This window comes from Cynocephalus volans, chromosome 17 (assembly GCF_027409185.1).
Source record: "Cynocephalus volans isolate mCynVol1 chromosome 17, mCynVol1.pri, whole genome shotgun sequence".
Taxonomy (NCBI): domain Eukaryota; kingdom Metazoa; phylum Chordata; class Mammalia; order Dermoptera; family Cynocephalidae; genus Cynocephalus; species Cynocephalus volans.
In genome coordinates this window covers 30,603,800-30,625,180 of record NC_084476.1, presented here as the reverse complement: position 1 = coordinate 30,625,180, position 21,381 = coordinate 30,603,800, and the positions used below count along the sequence as shown (strand labels likewise).

Here is a 21,381-nt window from a genome sequence, read left to right as displayed (position 1 = left end):
TAATTTATATTCTACAGCTGTTTGAAATAACAGATTAAAAGTATAAAGTGTTCAGAAGTAACAAGTCATTCTTGATTCTTTATCATTAGCATGTTGGAATTTGCTTTTTGCCATCTAAAATTTTAATATACTTTGAATAAGTTTATGAAAAAACTTTGAAACATGATGTTTTTATAATCTAGCAATAAATGAAGCTATAATCTAGCTTTGAAAATGGTTATTTTGCATTTATAGGGTAGCTTCTCTCTTGGTTCACTTTTAAACAGTTCAAAAGCAGGATGAAAAAGCATACATTGAATGACAAACATAAGTATTTGATTAGTGTTTTATAATAAATGAGAAATGAGCCTTTTTTTTTTTTTTTCCTATTCTTCAGTCCCCAAAGCTCCAGAGATAGATCCAGGAGAGTGTTTGGTGGCTGACAACTCTGTAACAGTAGCTTGGAGAATGCCAGAAGAAGATAATAAAATTGACCATTTTATACTGGAATATAGGAAAACTAATTTTGATGGCCTTCCACGTGTAAAGGATGAGCGATGCTGGGAGATAATTGATAATATTAAGAGTACTGAATATACACTAGCAGGTAAAATGACTGCATTTTAGAAATCTCAGAAAATAAATGTAATTATAAAATATATTTTGAGTTACTTTAAAGGATAAAGTTATTAAGTTTCTTTAGCCAAACTGACTTTTTAGATATTCATTATGGAAGTGAATTTTGCTTAAGACATTAAGGAAACCTTTGTTTTAATTACCTCTGGACATTTGCAGCCTGGCAAAACAGAATGTATATAAAACATATGAAGGGATGTTCTGGAAACAGTATTTCAGAGTAACATTTAATTTTTACCTTGGTTTTTACCTTAGTATTAGCTTCACATTAATATTTAAAGTAGACGTGTAACTAGGTATTAGAAATTTGTGTTGGCCTTTTGAATGCCTTTAAAAAGATGTCTCACTGTATAGGGAACTTTGGAGATTTGAAATGGCCAAACATAGTCTGAGTTGTTCCATGCTTGTTATGCATGAGCAGTAACATTAGGAGCTACCATTACTGAGCAATTAGTATTTGTCAGGAGCTGGGCTCAAGTGTGTTATGTATAGTACTTCTTAATCAGTACAATATATCCATTTAGTGTCTACAATAATTATGAAGTTGGTTTTATCATTTCTGTTTTACAGATAGAAAACTGAGGCTTAGTCAGGGGTTGTTGAAGTTTCCATAGCTAGAAGTTTTTGGACTGAGGTTTTATTTTAGAATAAACTTCAGAGTATTTGTTATTAATGTCATGTTTTACTTCCTTTTTAAATTCATTTTTCACAGAAAAAGATGATGTTTCATAAGTATAGAAATTCTTTAGGGGATCTACTTTTCAGAAACTGAATATGTTATTTTAAATGATGACATCTGTCCTTGAATGAAATACTACTTTTACTGAGAGTTGAAAGGGTATCTTTTTGTAACCGGGTTAATAAAAAAGTTTATAAACTGTATATTTCATTTCTTTCGAAGAATATAATAGATGAATCATGGGTTTTCTTATTTCAAGCATTATTTCCCTTTTAACATAAATTCATACTCTTTCTAAATAGAGATACTTCCAAAGAGGAAAAAAATGTCTGTTTGAAAGTTCATACTCAGGGCTGACCAGTTATTCTCAGTTGGTTAGAGCGTGATATTATATAACATCAAGGTCAAGGGTTTGGATCCCCATACCAGTCGGCCACCAAAAAAAAAAAAAAAGTTGATATTCCTACTTTTGGGGATGGAGTCCTTTACTTTTCATGTCTGAAAACCTTTCTTATTTTTATAGGTTTAAAATTTGATTCAAAGTATATGAATTTCAGAGTGCGAGCTTGTAACAAGGCTGTGGCTGGAGAGTATTCTGATCCGGTGACTCTAGAGACCAAAGGTAAAATCAGTAGCTATTTATACATAATAAGACAAAACTTAACACCTGAAGTTATTCAAGACTTTGTGATAGGAAATATTTTATTCCTTCCCCACTTCTGGCTTTCCCAACTGTAGGAATTACAAGACGGGGGAAAATAGGACTGTAATATTGGGTTTCCTTTATGGCTGTATTCATGTGGGTAAAATAGACTGAGGTGATGGTGTTACATTCTCTGTTGTGTGTTTACAACATGCATAAGCATTGCTGAGATTTGCCCAGAGTTTTCCCAGAGAATGGATTACGAAAACAATAATAGGGAAGTACCTGTTTAGTTCAGGTCCCTTCTGTTTTCCTGAATCTTTTTGTAGTAATTAACATTTATGTGGTTAATTAATGTTTACAAAGCACTGTCACAGCTCTTTATTTGATCATTAAAATCATCTTGAGAGATCAGTAGACTAGATATTATTGATATCCATATTGATTAAGAAAGTGAAGTTCAAATATGTTAAATGACTTGCCCACAATCCTCAGATCTAGCTTAGAAAGGTGTTGATAAGAATCTCTTTCCAAGTTCTGTCTCAGCCCTCATCATAGGCCTGGAACCTAGTTTATTGTGGTCTCTGAGAGCAATTTGGATTTAGTTAAAACTGACCAGAATAACATATTTGAAGGGAGAAGATTATTAGGTATTTACCAATTTGAAGGCCATAATGCTAGAGATCTTCCCAGAATCAGACTCTACACATTGTTGTAGGTAATTGTAAATTAGAGTGTTCCATTGACCACTAGTTCATATAGCATTTGAATAGATTTGCACCCTAGATTTCATATGATTTAGAGGCTGATATAAAAATATTAGAATAAAAAAATATGAGGCACATAAGTTATTGATGAGACAGACTCAGAAAAATAGGTTTGCATCACAAAGGTCTAAATTAACTTGAAGTAATTTGGATTAGCAAATGTTTTTATTTAAATAACTTAGCTGAGAAATGCAATTACATTGAATTCCTTGTTATCAAACTGAGGTGTTAATGTGGGTTTTTTTTTTTGTTTGTTTGTTTTTTTAAAAAGATGACCGGTCAGGGGATCTTAACCTTTGACTTGGTGGTGTCAGCACCGCGCTCAGCCAGTGAGCAAACCGGCCATCCCTATATGGGATCCGAATCCACGGCCTTGGTGTTATCAGCACCACACTCTCCCGAGTGAGCCACGGGCCGGCCCGGGTTTTTTTTTTTAAGAGACTTTTATTGTTTCAAAGTATAGTCATATTTGCAGGCAAATAATATTTTCTACATAACTTGAGCTCTTTTTAGCCCCTGTCAGGTAAAATTGCATTACTATTACTATTATTCTCCTTCAAGAGCATTGTATCTTTTTTATTTTGTTCCTTTTCATCTACCTTTATATTCAGTGACCAAACTTGGACCTAAATGTGGTGACTTATGCATTTCTGTGCAAATTCCATAGATTTAAGGAAATGAATAACTGGCTTGTGGTTTTCTTAGAGCTGGACTGGCTGCTTCTGTTAGCAGTATCTGGATCTTACCAGTCAAACTCTTGGTCTTGGGATTTGTAGAGAGAGATTTTAGTCCTTTTGAGTGTTTTTCACAGTTGAATCAACCCCCTGGGGTGGGAATAGACTGAAACTCAACTCTGAGACCCATTAAACAGTGATCTGACCTTCAGGAAATCCTAGAATAAAATTTTTCTCTCACGTGGCTATGGGTCACAGATTTTCCAGGGTTATTCCATAGCATAGGCATAGCTTCTGAGAGCAAGAGCTCCATAGGAAAAGTCCAGATTTTTAAAAGTAGTATGTTGAACAATTGTTTACTAATTTGTTTGGCTTGCTGCATCCCTTTTTGACCAAGAAGTACTGGAGGTAAAGAAAGAGAGATGAAGGTTAAATAGCTGAGGCCTACCAGAATTTCATATCCTGTACCACTTATGGTCCTTGGTATGGAAAATAGTGAACATTGCTTAATTCTGTCCCTCCAATGTATGTTGCAATGTTTTTATGGCATTGAAATTGTCAAAAGTGATGAGTAACCTAAGTTTTTAGGAACAGATTTTTTATGGTATATTATCCTTTACTTCTTTGTGAAGATAAATGTTATTATATCAATATATCACAAACTACTCTCCAACCTCTAATTATAGTGGCTATGATATATAATTTTACAGTACCAAGAAAGCAGCCACTAACACAAATTAAATATATGAAACATACCAGTATTCTGATTTTTGGTACCTTGTCTTCACAGAGTTTTAAAGATATTAAAACTAATATCTAGCTCTATTACAGGGCTTATACAAGAGATAGGATCTTCCTTTTGAGGCCAGTCTTTTTACCTTAGAGAGGCTGTTACCTTAGAGAGGCTCTGTGACTTAACTGAGGTCCCATAAAGGGATTAAAAAAAAAAAAAAGGAGAGAGAGAGAGAGATGAAAGATGACACCCCTAGGATTGAAGCCCATGCCTTTTTGTTTGGCTGCTGTGATATTTGATAAGTCTGGTCTTATGTGGTTCCCCTCCCCTCCCCTTTTTTCTTTCCTCCTTTTCCTTCCTTCCTTTCCCTCCCTCCACTCCCTTCTGCCTTAGGATTGTGTTTTGTTTTGTTTTTTTTGGTGGCTGGCCAGTACCGGGATCCGGACTCTTGACCTTGGTGTTATAACACTGTGCTCTAATCAACTGAGCTAACTGGCCAGCCCCCTCCTTTGGATTTTAATAAGCAATTGAGAATTGATGACACCTTAGAGTTAAATTCAATTTTTCTTCCTCTCAAAAAATGTAGATGCCCTCACAAGGCCTTACCTAATAGCTTAAATATAGAGGTTAATTCTGTTTTCTTAAGGCAGTTCATCTTGGAAATGCAGGGTTTCAGTGTTACCCAATCCTGACTTTTTAGTAACCTACCTTTTAAGGAATTCTATTTTCATTTTTACTGAAAAGCTGCATTATTACTTCTTTCTGTAAGTTCATTTCTTTTTAGATGCATGTTTTGAAAGCTGTTAACTTCCTTATATGGTATGACATTTACTGGAAGTTGTGTGGTTGGTAGATTTGTATTCAGAATGTTGTTTTATAAATAAAGACAATAATGGCTCTGATGCATAGTTGAAATTAAAGTGCTCTTTATGAATAGAGGATAAAAAGTTTCTCATTCACTAGGTAAACATTAGGCTCTCTATATGCTTATTTTGTTGTTTGTTGCATAATTCACAGACACACTGAAGCCTTAGCTAAATCGAGTAATATCCTTAAGTAAAATGGGGTATTGTAAAGGAATATTCCTTCAATAAATAATGACCAGGAATTTGAACCTTTGAAGGGAAATATAACTAACAGAAGCAGATTGTTGGTAACTGTTTAATAGATACCTTGCAAGATAGAGATTCTGGGAATTACATTTTAAAATAGAAGGAACTGTGTATTGCTCAGCCATAAATCAATACATTTTAATGATTTACCCTCAGTTTCCAAAGAGGAAAGCTAATACCTTGTTATACTGATTTCCTACATCAGAAGTTCTGGAATAAGTCTTGTGAACAGTACAGATAGTTCTCCAAAATATCAAATGATTTGAAAACATAGTCTTGTTTCATGTTCATTTGTTTCGTTTTCATTTAAGTGGTCCTTTACCCCCCTCTGCTCTTTGCAGACGTAAATCATCAATCAACTGGGTTAGTTCTCTCGCTTCTGCCATCATGGCCCCAGTTTCTTCCAGTGTCTTAATTTGAAACTAATGAGAGTTTAAGTATGAAATCATTAAGTATTAGAACATCAGAGAAAATATGTGTGTGCCAGGCGTTATAATTTTTTATACTGTATCATTCCTCCTCGGTTCTACCAGTTCTCTTTCCTATTTAGTAACAAAAATCAACTGATAATCAACTGATGTTCTTACAACAGGAAATTGAGACTACTGTATGCTGATGGAGATTCCAGTAGAAGGAATAGCACTGGCTATGCAAGTACATTGTATTTGATTGGAGTATAGGGTATATAGAGAAGAATAATGGGAAATAAGTTACGCATTGTAAATTATGGCCTAATCATTGAGAGCTTTAAAAGCTAGGATTGGGAATTTGAACTTTATTCTCTATTTACAGCGTTGAATCAATTGAGTGAGAAAATAATGTGGTGATAGTTGTGCTTCAGAAAGTGGAAATATGCTACTTTTTTTTTTAATTGAAAAATATTGTCTTGGATAGCACTTAACTTCAGTTTGGATAATTCATCATCCCATTTGAACCTGAAAGTTGAAGATACCTGTGTAGAGTGGGATCCTACTGGAGGAAAAGGTCAAGAAAGTAAAATTAAAGGAAAAGAGAACAAGGGCGGCAGGTAAGCTAGTTCATTAGATGTTATATGGAGAAATGCTTGTACATTGGTTCTTACTTTACAGTAACATATTAAAATCCTTATTCTGTATACCAATATGATTTATTATATATTAGTAACACCAAAATGAAGAATATGATACTGTTTGTCATTACTTGATTTTGTCATTAATATTTTTCATTACTTTTTTTTTAGTTTCTTTCCTAATCCTCTTCTTTATAGGTTTTTATTTCAGCATTCCATTTCTTTAAAGTTACATATATACAGCAACTTGAATTGCTTAGAGAGAAGTTCCTGGTATAATTTCTGAATTTTAGATGTATAGATCTTTCCTGCATGTCTACATTAAATAACAACTTTTTGCAATTTCAGCCCCAGAATCTTGCCCCATTAGCAACCCAATGAACCCAAGAGGCAGGCTCAAGGACCTTTTGTTATTAACTTATTTAGACAGTGTCAAAGTATGGGAACCTCTTTCTTTTTTAACAAAAGAAATTTTTGCCCAAATTGAAGGTAAATGTCATTGTGAGTTACAACAGTGAATTAAAAAAAAAAAAAAAAAAATCCTCAGGAGGCATTTGATCTAATTTTCTTATAAGCTGTTAAATTTAAGTTGTAAGTCAGTCTCTTAACAGTTGCCTATTTTTATCTGACAGTGTCCATGTTACTTCACTGAAGAGACATACAAGGTGATGATCTATATCTGTCTAGTTCTAGGACTTAGTATATTTAGCTTGGCTGAATAACTTTAATTTTTTCTTTTAACCAATAAGCAAAAGCCATTGCAGCAGCCTTTATAAGCTAAAATTCTGCTCTGTGTAGACTGTATTGGTAGCTTATGTTTTGAATTTACGGCATTGTAGTGTGTTATGTATTATTTGGATTATATTGTATATGATAACTAAACGAGCTCTGCTTTAAAGTCTTTCTTGACTTATTTTTCCTCATCTGATTTTTTTCCTGCTTTTACTCATACCTGGCATCTTTCTTGTTGTACTGTATTCAATTTAACATTATAGCTTTGCTTTTAGTTGTATCTGACATGAGGCAGGTTTGAAGCTTTCTATATTTTATAGTAATCATGCAATTTCAAAAGCATCAAGGATAGAAAAGTTCATTGCTGAAATTCTCAGGACAGTGCCAGAAAGATGAATCATTTCAAATTGCACAAGTAGTAATGTGCTTATTTGAAGATATCACATACCTTTATCAGAAACAGGAATGTGTTGTTTTCAAAATTTCTTCCTTTTTTCAGTTTGTTTATTATTGGTAAAAGTGATTTTGCTTTTAGTGTATTATTAGTGTATATAGTTAGTGTATTATAAATTGTAAAATGCTGCTGGATTTAATAGAATCTATGAAGTTTCATTTGGTCACTGGGAAATTTTTAGGTTGCTTGTATTTAGCATTTTGTTATATTATTTCTTTCTCCCTTCCCTCCTCTTATGGGTATTTTGTATGTAGGCCACTTCTAGAATGTTTATGTACATCTACTTATTCTTTCCATAAATATTTGTTCACTGTAGGATGGCTGCTGGATGTTGTGGGGTTTATAGGGATAAACACTGTCTCTGCCTTCAAGAAATTTGCCCTAACTCATGTAGGTGAGATATATATACAAGTAACAATAATGCAAGTATGTGTAATGAACAAAGGAGTTCAGAACAAAGTATAAACAAAGGAGTTCAGAGGAAGAAAGATGTACAGAGCTGCCAGATCTTGAGATGGTCAGTTAGGACAATGAGCGAAACTGAAAGTAATAATCAAGCCTTTATTGATTTAGTGTGATAGTAGAAGCAAAAAGGCTACAAAGGAAAGGGTGCTCACTCCCATAGTGTTCCATTTTCCCCAACAGAAGGCACCAGGTGAAGGTCAAGTGAGTCAGCACAGATCACAGAGGATCACTGCCAGGAAGCACAAAATAAAAGGCACCTTCCTGTTTATGGACCTGAGGGCCAAGAAGGTGGGGGACGGTAGGAAAGTACTGAGAGAGAGTGGAGAAAAGTGTTTTCAAACTTCCACCCCTACCCACTCCTCCCGCTCTTAAGGAGATCTTCTACTCAGACAACTGAAAAATATCTCAGCCTAGGGTCTCCCTCCCATAAGGGGGCCTCTGAACAGAGGTACCTAGGCTAGGAATGCAGATACTCTTATGAGCATGGTAGGGAGAGGGGTGTAATTGCAACTCCCTCTAGAAATTGCAGTTCACTAGCTGTGCACTAAGTCTGGTGTGAGGACGGCAGCCCACCCCACCATGCACCCCCACACTGCCCACCCACCCCCAAGGCCTGTCAGATGAAGCCTTTGTAATTGTCTGTGATTGGGCCTGAAAGATCACACATAGGATTTTGGCCTGGAGCTAGACTCCTCAGAAGAGTTATTTAGCCTGGTAGGATCTGGTAGACTCTCATTAAGGGGATGTTATTTAGGCTGGTTCTAGAGGAACTGGAAGAATGTGTGGTATTTGGACTTGCGGTGAGAGGGGGAACAGTAAGAGGAGAGGCACTGAAGCAAATTGTGTGACTTTAAAGAACACTCTTGCTGGTACATTTAGCTGTATAGTGCTCTCTAGGGGAGAGAAGGCTAGAAAGGCAGATTGTATCAAATCAAGAACCTGAAATGCTATCGTTTGCAGACAGTATGGAAATACAGGACAAGAATATTTTAAACTAGGGGAGTCAGAGCTAGGTTTATTTTGTTAATAGTGAATGAGATGAATTGGGTAGCAAAGAGATCGTTTGGGAAGCTGGTAAAATAATGTAGACTAGAGATAACAAAGAGCATTAATTCAGATAAAGTGACCAAGGTGTCTTTAAGAGTAGTGACGTGGGGGAAATCGTGTTTGACATAAGACATAATAAGGGTTGTACTTTTTCCAAAAATGTACTTAGCGTTGGAAGGCTGGAATGTTGCATTGAAAGAGTTCTCCTTATTTAACTTTTCTCTGAAACTAAACTGCCATTCTCGATAATTATGTCTGTTTTTTCTTTTCTCCATGCTTCCCTTTGTTTTTTTGCTACTGGTAAGTTATACATTTTTTCTTTAAAAAATTGTTATTCTGGTTATCAAAGGAGCTCTTAGCATATTTTGAAACAGGGCTAAGTGAAAATTTTCTGTTTATTTATATGACTTTCCCTTGTTTCCTGGGAAATATTTTTCAAAATGCATCTTTCCTCCCAGCAGATATTCTGGCCCACCAACTGAGGAGGTGATTTGTCAGTGTATTTTGAAAGTTTCCTCACTGATTCTGATTCAGTAGCGCCATCTCTATTGATAGTCACTGATTGATTACTTAATCTTAAAGGCCTATGTTTCTTCAATTTCGGACTATGGTTCAAGAAGGTATAGGTGATCCTTAGTTAATAATATCATATATTTCATTTACTCAGCCGACTGCATTCATTTTAGTCAAATATTGCACACCTACTGTGTACTGAGGATACAAAGATGAGAAGTTGTGGTTCCCTTCCCTCAGCTACTTCACAGCTGCAACCAAGTACTGAGGGTGCCATATAGTAAATTGTGTAAGAACTGTCTTTTCACCGTCACTCTTTTAGTCCCTGCCCCTTGTTAGGGAAGTTTTGTTTTGTTTTGATTTTTAACCTCAGTGGCTTCTAGCCCAGCTGAGCAGTAAAATCTTGAAATTCATAATTAAAAAACACAAACACGTATTTCTCAAGCCCACCCTCTAACATTCTGACTCAGTAGTCTATGGCAAGGCCTGGTAATTTGCATTTTTAAAAGTTCTCCAAGTGGTTCTGATGTACAGCCAGGTTTGAGAACCACTGGTTTGACTCATTTAATTCCTCCTTACCCCTAATTAAACATGTACTCTAACCTTTCATCTCCTTGATTTAATTCTTGCCTAGTTACCCACAACAAAATCTTTTTTACTTTCTTTGCTCCATCTCTCTCTCAGCTGAAAAGAAACTTTAGTTTTGACTGTTAAGTGTAAAAATAATACCAGCAATACTAAAACACATGGGGGTTTGAAGTGAAGTTAAATATAATCAAAAGCTAGTGTTCTAAAGTTTTACTGTATCCCATCTTTCTTCTTTAGTTACAAAAACTAATTTTCTACAAATACTGACATAAAGATTAATTTTTAAAAACTGTGTTTATTTTTGTATAATTACCAGTATTTGCAGTTGAATTATCTTGGAAGGAGGAAGGACTTTTAAGAGTATTGTATAATAAATATTCACTTAGAAAACCTGGTCAAACCAAACCTTGAAGAAGTTAAAAAATATATTTTTGATTAATGTACGATAATATTTTGGTGACTTTATGGATTAGGTAAACAGTTGTGAGCCATCCTGAGTGCCCACGCATTTTTTCTAGGAGAGAGTATACTTTGATTTTAGATAATAAGTTTCAAGTGAACTTTTGGAGAATAACTGTAAATTATACTAAGTTCTTGTATTGCATAGGAATTCTGGATAACTAAAAGCTTTTTTGTTAAAATTTAATAACCATACTAGAACAATTTCATTTTTAACCTCCTTCCTTTTCATGGCTTCCTAACACTGCATCTAAAACAGTGGTTTTCACACTTTTTTTTTTAAAGCAACAGAATGCTTTCTTCAAATGAAGTGTTTCCGGAATCCTGATCTAAAAAGAGAAAAGTGTAGCTGGTTAAAGTGGGTAACTGCCTTGGAGCTGGCTTCATCCAGAGCCCACAGCAACCTCTGGGGCACCTGTGGGTTTTCTTGAGTTCAGGACCTGGTTTGAAAATCACCCATTTCAGGACACTTTGCCTCCCACAGGATAATGAAAAGAGTCACACTTACTAATTTTTTTTTTCTTTTTTGAGGAAAATATAGTGTTATCTTTTCTTTTGAGTTCAAGATAAAATATTTGAAAACACACAGACCTTTTGTAATAAAGTTATCCTTCTTGATCAGTTTGTATAAAAAGAACCAGAAAGAAAATTTTGATGCAGTTTTGTTGGTTTTTAAAAAAATCATCAGTGAGTTGCTGAGTTTTACTTTCTTACTACTTAATGACTTTTAAGAGTATTGCATAATAAGTATTAATTTAGAAAACCTGGCCAAACCAAACCTTGAGGAGATTAAAAAATATATTTTTGTTATTTAGAATAAAGAGCATAAATTTTTCATCATTTTAACTTATTTCTATCCTCTGTTTTGGAGGAACAAAAATACTTCTGGGTTTTTTTCCTCCCTCAAGTTTTGCTTTATTCTCAATAGGAAGAAGCTACTAAGTGCCTACCTGAGCATATGTTTCTAAGAAATTTTAATCTGCCTATCCTTATTCACTTCTGTTCATGCTGTTTGTTCAAATAGAACTTACAGTCATTTGCTTTAAGTCTTTTTAAAGAAATATCTTTACAAAAAAGACCTTTGATATCCTTTGGGAAGAATTAAACTAAATTGTGTGAATGCTATCGCTGTAGACTTGTAGTTATGCTACTGAATATAATTTACTAGAAAATGGGCAGTTGAGGAGATCTTGAGTTTCTTGCTTTGTGTTGCTTCGCCCCCCAAGGATTTGTCACCCCTCTTCCCCTGGGTGATGGAGACGCAAAGGATTACTCAAAGCCCATCTCTTCTGAGCAGTGAGAGACCCTGAAGTGGTTAATCTCCCACCGGAACCCTAAAGTGAGAGGCATTGCTTCCTTGGGAAAATAACCCTGAATTGGGGTTCTCTTTCTGCATTTATTTTCCAGACCAGGAAGTTACAGGAAGAGAACATAGGTGGGATTATAGTTTAACAATATAGGCTGGTAACTTTCAGTGAAACAAGCCAGATGACATTCCAGTAGACAATTAAGTGATCTTACAGCAATTTCTCAGTATCTTTACATAACAATCAGTAACTAGTCTGTCCTTGAGCCAGCAACCTGCTGTGCCACAAATCTTTATCTTACACCAGAGACTTTATAGCCTGAGGAAAATTTCCAGTCCTCTGCAAGGTTAATATTTGAAACTGCAAGTCTTTGGAAAACAGGCCCTGTGAAGTACATATGCTTTATCGTATATTCCACATGAGTTCACTGTTTCTTTCAAACTGTCTGAAAAATCTGCCTTTTGACAGCAAGAAAACATTTCAGTAATACAGAATGAAGTCACTGAATTATGTGAAATGACTTTAAATTGTATCTTTATTATTGCTTTGCCTTTATTAGGGATTTCTATTCCAGCATTAGTTCATAGCTTATTAATGTCTGCTAAATTGATCTTTTCTTAGGAAGAAAAATTCTAGTGCAACTATATTGGAAAGTGTTTTTATTTCTAATTAGTTGTGAGAATACAGATACTTTTCCTCATTTCCCTTAAATAATTAATTTAGGATAATCTTGAATAAATTTTTTTTGTTCTTTAAATGCAGTAATTCGATATAATTAACATGTTATTTAAAAAACATCTTTGAGATTTAATATATTTTAACAAGGATATGCACATTTATTTGTTCAAATAATAAATACATAACTGAATAACAAAGGACTTTGTAGAAAGTAGGGCTTCAAAAAACTAGAGATGTAAAACTTAATTAAAATTTACATATTCATTTTATAACCTCTATTAGTATTTGAAATAGCTCTCTAAAGTCTTTCAAAAGCATGCAGATATCTGATTTCAGCAGAGGAAGATGAATAAACTTTTCAAATGCAAGTTAATTTCTAAGCAAATCAACAAGTCCACTTAATAAAAAGAAATCAAGAACAGAAATTAAACATCTAAATTTAGCAACATAAATTGCATTAAAAAATCAGTAAAATAGAGTATAAACACAAGGGCACTTCAAAAAATTCATGGAAAAAATAGAATTGAAAGATAGTAGAAATCTTTCCATGAACTGTTTGTTTAAATTTTTGTTTTTTTTAAAAAAAGACTAAGATCATAGAAAATATGTTCTCTGACAACAGTAAGGGATTTAATCTATTTTGAATTTTTAAGAGTTTGTAAAAAGCCTAATACTGTCCAGTATGTCATATCATAGGAGTATAATTTGATATAAGAGGTCAGGTTGGATCTTGTCCATTTTAGTAGGAAAAATGCTTTTATAATACTTGATATTGTCCTGCGCATGTATTTGGGCAATTGCTATTTCTCTTTTTAAGAAGAAAAGATCCAGAACAGAAAAATACATAAATTATAATAAAGGTTATTTAGTTATAAGAAGCCTACTTTTGCCTTTGTTATTATTTAAATTTAACTGCAAAAAAATGTAAGGTATAACCATTATTCTTCTTGAGCTTTTTTTTTTTCCTTCATTAAGTCTTTCATTTTGGCATTGTGTTCTTTGTTTAGTTTGCATGACATTACTGCTTTCAGCATGCTTTGTATTGATGGCTTCTTAGATTTGAGTGTTTATAATTGACATCTCTCTTTAATAATTCAGGTCAAATTAAATGGTGTTTTTTCTGCAACATAATTAGAAATCTTTTCAAAGGTTTCTTCCATGATTTGTAATTTTAGTTTATGAAACATTTACAACATAAAATATTTGTTTTTGGTTTTTCTGTTGTTGCTGCTGTTTATATAGAAGTGGTACACCATCCCCCAAGAGGACATCTGTAGGCTCCAGGCCACCAGCAGTAAGAGGCAGCAGGGATCGTTTTACTGGAGAATCATACACAGTGCTGGGTAGGATAAAACATCATAGTTCTTCATTATCTCAGATTAAAGGCATTAGGAGTCCCACTGGTGGAACTTTCCACTCACTCAGAACTGGAGTGGCTGCCTGTGTGTTGAATGAATCTTTGCAGAAGTTTCCCCTTGTTAAAGCCTAATTACTTTGGGGTGGGAGGAGTTCAAAATGTCTTATTATTGATAATTTAAAAACTCTACTATAGCTTACATAGTGCTGTCACGAGGGGATGGTAAGGAAGAAAAGTTCTGAAGCATTTTATATTCAGAAAAAAATAGTAATAAATATAAACGTTACAGCAGGTACTCTGCATTTAGTGTCTGTTAACATGATTATTCTAATAGAAAGAATGCTTGAATCAAATTTTTTGTGCTATTTATGTGGGACAAATGATAGATAAAAATCTATGTGACTCATGAAAAAAGAGATATGAGTCAAATCTACCTTTCTGATCTTTTGTAGGAGACACTGCTATTGAAAGTGGACAACATTATTGGGAGGTCAAGGCCCAGAAGGATTGTAAATCCTACAGTGTGGGAGTAGCATATAAAACTTTGGGGAAATTTGACCAATTGGGAAAGACGAACACTAGTTGGTGTATCTATGTCAACAACTGGCTACAAAACACATTTGCAGCAAAGCATAATAATAAAGTCAAAGCTTTGGATGTTACTGTTCCTGAGAAAATAGGTGTATTTTGTGATTTTGATGGGGGTAAGTTTTCTTGTTTTAAGTCACTTCATCATAGTTGTTTGTATTTTAGTAATTTTCATTGGTAATCATTTCAACAGAATTTCCATTAGTATTGTGGTAAGGACATTTTGACCAACGGGTCTTTGATCACAAACGTAATCTCAGTTCTAGAATTGACTGGAAGGGTGCGTGATGTCTGCCTGGAGCCCTACAAAAGCATTCATTTGTAATATACTAAGTAAGTCTGAAAAATTTTGCTAATTTTAGTCTTCAGCACTAAAATGTCTTCTGTCCATTTTAATTCCTTTCTTACTATGTTTTATTACCGACCTGTAAAGAGTGGAGTCAGATTTTTTTAGTTGGAGTAGACCTGAGAAATTACCCAATCCATCTGCCACACTGTATAATATCTTTATTACACTATCTTTATAGGTAGTTGGCACCCTTATGCTTGAAGAACTTTTTAATTTGAAGCTTATTGTCTTAGAAGGCAGCCTCTTTCATTGTTGGACGGCTCTTGGTTATGTTTTCCTTGGCTTGACTCACTTTGTCTCTATAACTTCTGAGACTGTTGCTCTTAAATTTTGCCATCTGAATAAACGCAGAATTATGTTCTGTAATTCAAATTTCACGTGATAATCCTTATTTGTTTAAAAACTACTAATATTGCTTTTCTTGCCCTGTTTTTCTAGACTATACATCCTTCGTTATTAGCTGTTCCTATTATAATCTAAACAAAAAGAAAAAAAGTTAATTTTGGCTTGATTTATTTTTAGTGATGACATGTCAGTTTCACTGCATTCTTTTTTACTTATTCAGCTTTGAATCAGATAAATCATTTTCCTCAAGTGGCAAATTCATTGGCATACTTTTCTTTTTTTTTCTTTTTTGACTACCACAACAGCATTTGCTTATCTTCTCTCTCCTTCCCTATACTCGGATTCCACAAAGATAGTAGTGAGAAGTAATTGTTAGCCTAGAGCACAGGGTATATAGTAAGGGGAAATTGTGATGTACAATGGGATCAGATTTCTGCGAGCCTTGAAAAATAATAATAGTCTTTAGTAGTGGGGAGGTGTGGTTCTGCATGTTTTAGAAAACTATAATCATATGATAATCTAGTTTGAGAAATATTAGTAAATGGTTAAATTTGGAAGAGACTGTAAGCATAGCTTTTCAGGAGGCAGTCTTTAAGCACTGTCTGTTAAGGGTAGGACCATGTCTGTTTTGCAAATTACTAAATCCTTATTGTCTGGCAAGTGCTTTTTACATAAAATCCCTTAGTGTTTGTTGAGTGATTGGTAACAAGGACCTGAATGGTGGGGAATCAAGAAGAATGGATTTGATGGTATGAAAGTAGAATTCATAGGATTTGGTAACTAAATATGGATTGAAGGGGAGAGACAAGAGTTGAAGATGACTTTGAGGTTCCAGCCAGTGTAATCAAGAGGACAGTGTCAACAGGATAGGGAACAGAGAGAGTCTGGGGGAAAATGAGATGCCAGCAGTACAGCCATGTGGCATTTTTGGCAAACATTTTGAAATTCGGTGCTAGGACTCAGAAGTAGAGCTGAAGCTAAATACAGTTGTGCGCCACATAATGACATTTTGGTCAATGACAGACCACATATACTCTTATGATGGTGGCTGCCATATAGCCTAGGTGTGTAGTAGGCTATACCATCTAGGTTTGTGTAAGTATGCTCTATGATGTTCGCATGATGACGAAATTGCCCACGATACATTTTTTAGAACATTATCCCTGTCGTTAAGCGGCACATGACTCTATTTGAGACAGCATCACAGAGTGGCTAGTGAAGATTGCAGAGAATAGTGTATTTAAGCATTACTGCTGTGCTGCTTACTGTGTGATCATATGTAGGTTGCTTAATATTTTGAGGTAATGTATATAAAGCACCTAGTGCTTTAATAGTATGTATAAATGTTAATTTCTTTTCCTCTTTGTTTGGTGGCAGTTGATATATTAAGGCAGTTGAGCATTGTAGAGAGAAAAGAGAGCCCTATAAAGCAGCTATATTTAGAACAGGAGAAAAAGGAACAGACAGAAGGTGTCCTTAGGGTTCAGATACAAACCAAGACAATAGTCATCAGAGAAGAGTTTCAGGAAGTGTTAATAGTTATAAGGAGGCCATCATGTTGGACAGTTAGGAGATCAGACCAGCAGAGTTATTTTAGGATGTGATCCTGTTGAAGGATAGACTGGGAAAGGATTTTAAAAATGAACAAAGCTGAGGCAATGATGACTGTACTGTGACTTCAGAGACTGAAGTATGAGTATGGCTTCAGATAGAAGACTGAAGACCAGGTTTAGTAGAGTAAATTTAAATGGTGATAGGATTTGAGTAGAGAGGTTGGTTGTGCTAAAAATAAGGAGGAATAAATTGTCTTGGTTTTTACTGGGCTAATGAAACCATTTGTTAAATAATGATAACAGAAAGAAATAGTAGATAGTTGAACAAGTAGAATAGTGCCAGATTATGGAGATCTTGAAAACCAGGGAAAGTAGAATGGGGAGGAGTCAAGGGGGTTAAAAAAAAAAAAAAAAAAAAGAAAACTGAATTTGGGCTTTTCCTTAATCATGTTTACAAGTGAGAGTTATTAAGTCCAGTCCTTATAGTTCGTAACAAAAAATTAATTAAAAAATATGTATTAAGTTATTGCTCTTTTGCATGATTATATGTAGATTTAATTAGATGTTTTACTTTTTTCATATAATAAATTAGGCTTTTTTCCTCCTTCCTTTTAGGTCAACTTTCTTTCTATGATGCAAACTCAAAACAGTTGCTGTATTCCTTTAAGACAAAATTTACTCAGCCAGTACTACCTGGTTTCATGGTTAGTACCTAATTTTATTTGGTTTGGCAACTTGAAGGAGAATAATCGATGCCGTATATTTGGGGAAGTAGAATATCTTACTTTTTCTCCTTATTCCTCTCCCTTTCTAAATCCAACCTCTCCCAAATCTGTGATCAAGTATTTTTGGTATATTTTATTGAAGTCAATGTTCATACATAAAAGTACATAAAGCATAAGCAAGTAGTTTGATCAGTTTTCATAGGAGTGTACTCACTTTTATAACCAACACCTAGATCAAGAAATGGAGCATTACTGGAATCTCAGAGGCCCCCTTGTGCCCGTTTCCAGTCACTAATGGCCCTCCTCCAGAGTACCCATTATCTTCAATTTTAATACCACAAATTCATTTTGCCTCCTTTTCAACTTTGTATAAATGGAATCATAAATATCTTTTTGGCTCAACATTATGTTTGTGAAATGTATCCATATTCTATGTGGTTGTAGTTAATTCATTTTCATAGCTGTACGGTCTTCTATTATATGGCTATATCACAGTTTGTTTATTCTGATTTAGTTGGATATGTGGGTGTTTTTCATTTAGGGGCTTTTACAAATACAACTGCTATGAATATTCTTGTTCATGTTTTTGATAAATGTATGTATATATTTCCATTGGTTATATACCTAGGATTGGGGTTGTTAGATCATATGGTATGTGTGTATAATCAACTGTAGTAAATACTGCCAGCTTTCCAAAGTGGTTGGTTATATTAACTTACAACCAGCAGTATGTGAGAGTTTAGTCTTTATGGTTTTGCCTTTTCCAGGATGTCATGTAAATGGAATTATATGGTATGTAGCCTTTCGATTCTGTGGCATAATGCATTTGAAATTCATCCATGTTGTTGTGTATGCCAGTATTCTCCTCTTTTTTATTGCTGAGTAGTGTTTTTTATATATTTATATTTATAGTATGTATCACAGTTTATTCATCCACCCACCAGTTGGAGGACATTTGGGTTCTTTCCGGTTTTTGGCGATTATGAATAGTCACTATAAACATTCACATAGGGGTTTTTGTATGAACATATGTTTTCATTTCTCTTGGGTAAATATCTAATAGTAGTGTTGCTGGATTACATTGAAAGTGTATGTTTAACTTTATAAGAAACTACCAAAATGCTTTCCAAAGTGGCTGTATCATTTTTGCATTCCCACCAGCAGTATATGAGAGTTCATCACATCTTTGCCATCATTTGGTATTATCAGATTATTTGTTTTAAGTAGTGGCATCTTATTGTGGTTTTATTTGCACTTTCCTACGACAAATGATGTTGAGTGTCTTTTCATATGCTTATTTGCCATTCATATAAATTCTTTGGTGTGAAGAATCTGTTAAAATCCTTTGCTTATTTTGGGGGGGAGGGTGGGGTGTTTTCTTATTAAGTTTTAAGAGTTCTTTGTATATTTTGGATATTAGTCCTTTATCATATATATGGTTTGCAAATATTTTCTCTTGGTCTGTGGCTTGCTTATTTTTCTGCACATTTCAAAGAGAAATTCTTTTCATTTTGATTTGAACTCTAATTTACCAATTTTTTTTCCTTTTATGGATAATATTTTATGTAACTCAAAGTCACAAAGATTTTTCTCCTATGTTTTCTTCTTGAAGTTTTACAGTTTTAGATTTTACATTTAGGTCAGTGATCTGTTTTGAGTTAGTTTTTGTATATGGTATAATGTATGGTTTGAGGTTCATTTTTTTTCCATATGGATGTCTTATTGTCCATTACCATTTATTGAAAATATTAATTTTTCTTCTTTGATTTGCCTTTGCATTTTTAATGCTAGATATTTTGAGTAAATATTGTTCTAAATCACTTAAATAATTTCCAATATTGTAGTATAGTAGTTTTATAGTTAGAGTTGTTTGTTTATTGTGTGAGTTCATCATTACTGAGTCTGCTAGTTTTGAAATTTTAGAATGTTAATTATCTAGTTACAAAATTCACAGGTCAGTAGATTCTTTGGAATACTATTCCAATTACTTAGTAGATATTGAACACTTAAGGATATAATTGAAGGTGGGAATACTTAAACAACTTCTAGAATTTTCCAAGCTTTAAGCTTGTTTCTGCTTCATACATGGTAGTTGATGATAGTTTAATCATATTTTTATATATTAATTCTCTTGACTCTGTTCCAAATCTGTTATTTTTCACCTTATTGAATCATAGCTGCTCCATTCACAAGCAAAGTAGTTTTATCTTTCATAAACTCATTCACATTTATGATAATTAATAACAGAACATGGCAAATACATCTGGATATTGTCATTTGTATTTCTCTGAAAAATTCTTAAAGAATTATAAAAGAGTTCTTATTGTTAACAAGATAGGGAAGAAACCAATGGCGTTTACTCTATTAAGAGAGGGGGGTTAGATATCTGTAGTCTCAGGCCACATGTTACCATCAAAACTGAAAGCAATAATTGGGATAAGAAAGTGCACTTCCCTTGGTTGTGAAATCAGCATCAGTAATGATAACCAGTATCTTTTGCCTAGATTAATCCAAGTTAGTTTCTAAACTTCTGCAGCCCACATTTCCTTCCTTTGGGTGCAGCTCCAGTGGGTTTTGCTGCCACAAAGATTTCCTCTGGCCTTTGTGGTTCTAAAAGAATTTTGAGTTAGCCTTTTACTTCTCAGCTCAGATATGAAGGTGATCAGTTTGGGATTTATCGATATTCATACATGTGGCATTTTACCTTTTGAATGGAAATTTAAGAAACACTGAAGTTTGATTTGATTTGAAATATGACTGAGTTTTATTCTTGTCTTTTCTTAGGTTTGGTGTGGTGGACTTACTTTGAGTACTGGGATGCAGGTTCCAAGTGCTGTGAGAACACTTCAGAAAAGTGAAAATGGAATGACTGGTTCAGCTAGCAGCCTGAACAATATTACTCAATAATGCCTACTCAGAATATGCTTTCCCTACCCTCCCTCTTGGTTGGGTGGCCTTTGCTGTGCAGTTACTAATCACAGAAATTTGTGAGTGGTGGAAATCAGGTTTGCTAAGTTCTGCTTTAAGGCCTGGAATCTGTTAGCATTAAGCATCTAGTATGAAGCATTCGTAGGACCTACTGTGCAATATCATAGAAGCAAGCAGATAATGAGCAAGAAACTCATGTTTTGAAGAGTACATGGGGAAAAAGACAGTGTTCGAATATTTGTATAGAAACTCATTTTTGTGTTTGTGGATTAGTTTGACTCTTCTAATATGTTTAGCTGCATTTGGTAACTCTAGGGCCTGGGGTTAAAAGCTTTTAAATCTTCCCTTCTTTATTCTATATTTTCTCTTTTCTATCTCATCAATACCTATTATTATTTGATTGTTACACTGAAGCTTTAAAAATAAACAGTCTGCTAAGATTTTCTAAACATTGAAATCATTGGTTGGGAATGATGGAGAGGTTTTCTTACAGTGGTTTGTTTTTCCTCTTTTATAAATAAGTTGACTTTTGCTAAATTATCCTCTTGTTTATTGACTAGATTGTGTATCACTTTATCTTTTCCAAAATATTGTGCTATTTCTCTTGTGGTTATAACTCAAAATAGAGAGTGGAGAGTTTCTAGACATAACAACAGCTTAAAATCACCCAAATTTCAGATTTGTACGTGCTGTACTAACAAGTTGTAATGGTATATTTATAAGTTGCCCTGTTTAATTAGAATTCTTTTCATTCCATCACTTTGGATTATGGGTAAGATTTTTAAAAGACTTATATTTTCTCATTTTATTGTCTAGTTCAATCCTACCTTTAATAGTTATCTTTGGTAAAATTCCTACTTGAATTTGGCACTGATAATTATGCTGATTTTTAACATTTCTAGAAGGAATGAAAGTTTATTAAAGTTATATAGAGGGTAGAAAAACCTACACTACTCAAGTTTTATCTAAGAAGGATAGGTTATCAAGGGAGCTGCCTAAAAGTATTCTTTACTGAAGTAATT

General features: G+C 34.1%; 1 protein-coding gene across 2 annotated transcripts in view; it reads left to right on the top strand.

Annotated features, from left to right (window-relative positions):
* FSD1L (fibronectin type III and SPRY domain containing 1 like) overlaps nucleotides 1-21,155 on the top strand; it is a 91,794-nt gene extending 70,639 nt beyond the window's left edge. The window contains exons 7-14 of one of the 2 annotated variants that reach the window (XM_063081724.1): nucleotides 377-586; nucleotides 1,818-1,916; nucleotides 6,118-6,250; nucleotides 6,904-6,936; nucleotides 13,760-13,857; nucleotides 14,324-14,575; nucleotides 17,322-17,410; nucleotides 20,216-21,155. In XM_063081724.1, coding sequence (XP_062937794.1) covers nucleotides 377-586; nucleotides 1,818-1,916; nucleotides 6,118-6,250; nucleotides 6,904-6,936; nucleotides 13,760-13,857; nucleotides 14,324-14,575; nucleotides 17,322-17,410; nucleotides 20,216-20,338 — 1,037 coding nt within the window. In that variant the 3' untranslated portion in view covers nucleotides 20,339-21,155. Of the gene's footprint in view, nucleotides 1-376; nucleotides 587-1,817; nucleotides 1,917-6,117; nucleotides 6,251-6,903; nucleotides 6,937-13,756; nucleotides 13,858-14,323; nucleotides 14,576-17,321; nucleotides 17,411-20,215 lie in introns of both variants that reach the window. The other variant, XM_063081723.1, reaches the window with a different exon arrangement.
* Nucleotides 21,156-21,381: the final 226 nt, after the last annotated feature.